This window comes from Microtus ochrogaster, unplaced genomic scaffold (genome assembly GCF_000317375.1).
Source record: "Microtus ochrogaster isolate Prairie Vole_2 unplaced genomic scaffold, MicOch1.0 UNK65, whole genome shotgun sequence".
Classification (NCBI taxonomy): domain Eukaryota; kingdom Metazoa; phylum Chordata; class Mammalia; order Rodentia; family Cricetidae; genus Microtus; species Microtus ochrogaster.
This window is the reverse complement of record NW_004949163.1, coordinates 1,200,734-1,205,995: the sequence shown is the minus strand read 5'-3', so window position 1 is coordinate 1,205,995 and position 5,262 is coordinate 1,200,734. Positions and strand designations below refer to the sequence as shown.

At 42.8% G+C, this 5,262-nt stretch overlaps 1 protein-coding gene across 1 annotated transcript; it reads left to right on the top strand.

Annotated features, from left to right (window-relative positions):
* Positions 1-751: 751 nt before the first annotated feature.
* LOC101992379 (toll-like receptor 13) lies at positions 752-4,679 on the top strand. Its single transcript, XM_013354718.2, is given in 3 exon segments — positions 752-763; positions 1,647-1,703; positions 1,706-4,679. Coding segments are annotated over 3 exon segments (2,961 nt in total). The 3' UTR covers positions 4,598-4,679.
* The last annotated feature ends 583 nt before the right edge of the window (positions 4,680-5,262 follow it).

Here is a 5,262-nt window from a genome sequence, read left to right as displayed (position 1 = left end):
GAAAACAGCATCTCACGGAGCCTATTTTCATGTTGTCCAAGAAAATGTGGGAATGGTGCCACCCACTTTTAGGACGGATTTTCCCACATCAATTAATATACTTAAATCAACCCCTACAGACATGCTCCCAGATTAATCTCATCAAGACAATCCTTCCCCAAGACTTAACTTACTCGATTCTATATTCTTTCAGGTTGACAATTAAAACTAACCACCATACCATATGATTATTGATTTTTTTCTGTCAACAAAGGAGTTCGTAGACAATGTTAAATTATAGATGGCAGGAGATATTGATATTAACAAAGGATTGATATACAAAGACTATACAAGAGTGTTCACAAAACATCAAAAAGAAAAGAAAAAAGAAAGAAACTGAAGAATGGAGATAAACAAGTAAGTCACTGGAAAAAAAAAAGCTACCAAATATATAGACAGAGTCTCCAAATCATAAATACTCAGGTATTGTGTTCCTGCCCTTCACTAGTCAGAGCATCTTGCTCAAATTATATCAAGTTATCTCAGTGTTCTTCTTCCTCATGCCCAATGTTTCTGCCCACCTCCATCCCTCCCCTCCTTTTGATCCTTCAGTTCAGCTCAAGTACAAAGCTTTACCAACTCACCTTTCCCTCTATCAAATGCAAATTGTGGTGAAATCATTGATCATATGGCCTCATTCACATTGAGGCAGAAGTGACTTGTGTCATATATGGCATTCCGTTTTCCCAGCCCATCTAATGCATCAGTAGTGATGGCATTTCAGGTATCAGCCTACAAATGGGGGGACTTCTTGATTAACATAAATTAAATGACACATAACGTTGCTTCCTTTGGTTCTTGTTATGCCCAAATCCGCAAAGTCCCCCAAAGGCCAACAAGGAGACCAAGTCCTGTATGTAAAAGTAAAGAGCCTTTATTTTATGTAAGTTTGCAAACTCTGTCTCTCTGCATGTCCAACATATTGGAATAAATGGAGAGCCCCAAGCTCAGTTAGAGTTGGGTTTTTATAGTAGTAAAGGTGGGGTTGAGGGGTTTCTGAGGTTCAGGACCCCTGTTGGCTGCATTTGTCTAGGGGTGTCCTGGTGAGTGTGTGCTGGCAGGTGATCCTATCTACAGTGATTGGAACGTTAGGCATTTCCTTTGAATGGTCTGTTCTTGGGTGGTACTTGGGTAATCTCAGTTTGTGGTTCTTCCAGCAACCAGAATTGCTTCAGGGTAAACTACTTATCGGTGGTTAAGTCCTATACTGGCAGGTGATAATGGTTGGAAGTAAAGAACTTCCTTTGGGCGATCTGTTCATATTTAGCGCAACATGGCTGGCTCCTACAGTTCTGTGTCCTGAAATTTTTGCTTGCTAAAAAAGAGCAGTAACCTTTTTTGATAACAGACAGGGTTCTGGAAGGGAGTTTTGAAAGTTGGTGTTGGGCCGGGTGATGGTAGCACATGCTTTTAATCTCAGCACTCAGGCAGAGGCAGACAGATCTCCAAAGCAAATTCCAATGCAGCCAGAGCTGTTACAGAAACCCTGCCTCAGAAAAAAGAAAAAGTTGATGCTGGGATTGAACTTTTTGTTTCCTTGAAGCAAACTATAAAATATTTATTAGGGATGAGAAATTTAAACTAAAAACCTTTGTTTCTCTTTTCAGGAAAGTTCCTATGTAAAGAGCATGCCTTCTAACATGAGAATCGCCTATGTGACGGGATTTTTTTTTCTGTTGTAACCTGGATGCCTGAGGCAGTCAAGATGAGTTGGGGCAGCTACGCACTTTCTCTCCAACTTCTGGTCATGTTAATAGGGCTTTCTCTGCTGTCTCTGGTAGAGACTTATGGGTTCAATAAGTGCACACAGTATGAATTTGATATTCGCCATGTGTTCTGCATTCGGAAGAAGATCACTAACTTGACAGATGCCATTAGTGACATACCTAGATATACCACTCACCTCAACCTGACAGAGAACTACATTCAAGTCCTTCCTCCCCAGAGCTTCACTAATCTGCCTGCTCTGGTGGACCTGAGACTAGAGTGGAATTTAATTTGGAAAATCGATGAAGGTGCCTTTAGGGGACTTGAAAATTTGACCCTTCTAAATTTAGTGGAAAATAAGATTCAAAGTGTGAATAAGTCCTTTGAGGGCCTGTCCAATCTGGAGACCTTGCTCCTGAGCCACAATCAGATTACCCATATTCACAAAAGAGCCTTTACTCCTCTTGTCAAGTTGAAATATTTGAGCCTCTCGCGAAACAGCATTACCGATCTTTCTGTTATCCTTGAAGCAGTCCAGTATCTTCCGTGCCTGGAGTATCTTGATCTTACTAACAACAGCATCATCTACTTGGACCACAGCCCTAAGGCACTGACTTCTCTGATCCACCTGAGTTTTCAGGGGAACAAACTAATGGAGTTAAATTTCTCTGCTTTGTCATTGCCTAACCTAACCACACTAAGTGCTTCCCAGAATGGCCATGGAGTCATTCAGAATGTGTATCTGGAAACTCTGCCCCAGCTTAGGAGCTTGAATCTGAGTGGAACATTGGTGAAACTGGAGATGCTTTCAGCCAAACACCTGCAGAATGTAAGGGTTATGGACCTCAGTAACCGGGAGCTTAGACATGGTCACTTAAATGTGGAAACTGTTTGTCACCTCCTCAAAAACCTACCCAGGTTAGAGGCCCTGGTTTTTCAGAAGAATGCCACCAATGCAGAGGGCATTAAGCATCTGGCGAAGTGTACCAGGCTTTTGTTTCTTGACCTGGGCCAAAATAGTGACTTGGTTCATCTCAATGACAGTGAGTTTGATGCTCTGCCCAGTCTCCAAAGACTGAATCTGAACAAGTGCCAGCTTTCCTTCATCAGCAACAGGACCTGGGGCTCCCTGCAGAACTTGAGCATCCTAGATCTGAGCCACAACAAGCTTAAAGGTTTTCCAGATTTTGCCTTTTCACCCTTAAAGGGCTTGAAGTCTCTCTTTCTCGGAAAAAACCCCATCACAGAACTCAATAACCTGGCCTTCAGTGGGCTATTTTCACTGAAGGAGCTCAATTTAGCTAGGTGCTGGATAGTAACAATTGACAGGCATTCCTTTACTCAGCTTCCAAATCTAGAGTTCCTAGATCTTGAGGCCAACAATATCCAGACTCTCAACCATGGAACCTTCCAATGTTTGAAAAAACTCAATGTTTTGATTCTCTCCCACAACCGCCTGGAAACTATAGAGCCGCATTCATTCTCTGGTCTCACTTGTCTCCATCACCTTGACCTAATGTACAATAGCTTGTCATATTTTCATGAACACGTTTTCTCCGGCCTGGAAAATCTTCAGGTTTTGAAACTCGGTTTTAATAACATCAAATATGAAACTACTATGACCCTTCAACATCCTCCATTTATGAAGCTCAAATCTTTGAAAGAGCTCAACCTAGAAGGACAAAGAAAGGGGATTCAGGTTGTTCCGAAGAACCTTTTCCAAGGGCTGAGTAGCTTGCAGGAGTTACTCCTAGGAAAAAACCCCTCCGTATTCCTGGACCACTACCAATTTGACCCTCTGATTAATCTCACAAAGCTGGATATCTCAGGAACAAAAGGTGGAGATCGAAGTCTCTATTTAAATGCCTCCTTATTCAAAAAACTCAAAAGGCTAAAGCTCCTGCGCCTTGAAAATAACAACTTAGATTCATTGATTCCCGGCCTGTTCTCCAGTTTACAGAGCCTACAGATCTTATCTTTAAGATTCAACAACTTGAAGGTCATTAATCAAAGTCATCTGGAGAATCTGACATCATTGGTGTTTTTTGATGTCTATGGGAACAAACTTCAGTGCAACTGTGACAACATGTGGTTCAAGAACTGGTCAATGAACACAGGGGAGGTCCACATCCCCTTCCTCCGGAGCTACCCTTGTCAGCAGCCAGACAGCCAGAGTTTGCTTATAGAATTTGATGATGCCATGTGTAATTTTGACTTTGGAAAGGTCTATTTTTTCTGTTCCTTCACGATGGTCCTCACCACCATGGTCTTCTCTTGGTTCAGTGCCAAGATGATTTCATCTCTGTGGTATTGTATGTATATATGTAGGGCTTGGTACCTCACTAAATGGCACAAAACAGAAAAGAAGTTCTTGTATGATGCATTTGTCTCTTTCTCAGCCACTGATGAGGACTGGGTATATAAAGAGCTTGTTCCAGCCCTGGAAGAAGGCAACCAGACTACCTTTAAGCTTTGTCTTCACCACCGGGACTTTGAACCCGGCATTGACATCTTTGAGAACATCCAGAACGCAATTAACACAAGCCGAAAAACTTTATGTGTGGTCAGTAACCAATACCTGCATAGTGAATGGTGCCGGCTTGAAGTCCAGCTGGCCACCATGAAGATGTTCTATGAGCACAAGGATGTCATTATCTTGATCTTCCTTGAAGAGATTCCGAACTATAAGCTGTCGAGCTACCACCGACTAAGGAAACTCGTAAACAGACAGACATTTATCACTTGGCCAGACAGTGCTCACCAGCAACCACTCTTCTGGGCCCGCATTAGAAATGCATTGGGCAACGAGACTGTGGAGAAAGAAAATACACATCTAATTGTTGTCGAGTGACTGAAAGTCTTACAACCCCAAATCCTGCTGCATAATGTTGCCCAAAATACATGTAAGCTGAGTGTGACAAAATGAACCCATTCTTCAGGGACAAAGGCAGGGCTTGCTTATAACTCTAAGACCTGGGACCATTGGGTGGTGTTCATCAGGCAAGTAGGAGAGTACAGGAGCAAGGTCCCACTGTTATGGGATTGGGTAGGGGGAAGAAATTCCTGTTCTATTAAGGAGAAGACTTGGAACAGCAGTCACCTAAAATTCTGGGGAACAGAAAGGTCTTATGTGTCTTGAGATTGTTGTTCAAATATTTTCTCCAAAGAAGTTCCTGTCAAGAGAGACTGTATTTGTGTACCAGCTTCCTCCCAGATTAAAACCTTCCATCTTGCAGGGAAGCTCCCTAAAACGGATGTTTACAGGGAGCTAAAACAACAGGATGTTCTAGGGGGAGATTAAAATATTCCATCCTGCAGGAAAGCTTAAACAGTAAAGCCTGCTGAGAGATACCCTTAGGCAAGCCTAGATGTCTGGCACAAGCAGGGAGCAGCTGAGCTGCCAGGAAGGGGCTCAAGGCAACTGAGCCACCAGGAAAGGACACTCTCCATCCTGTTCAGCTGTCTGCAAGTTGTGCAGTACGCTCTAGGTTTCCAGCTTTTGTGAAGTGCCATCCA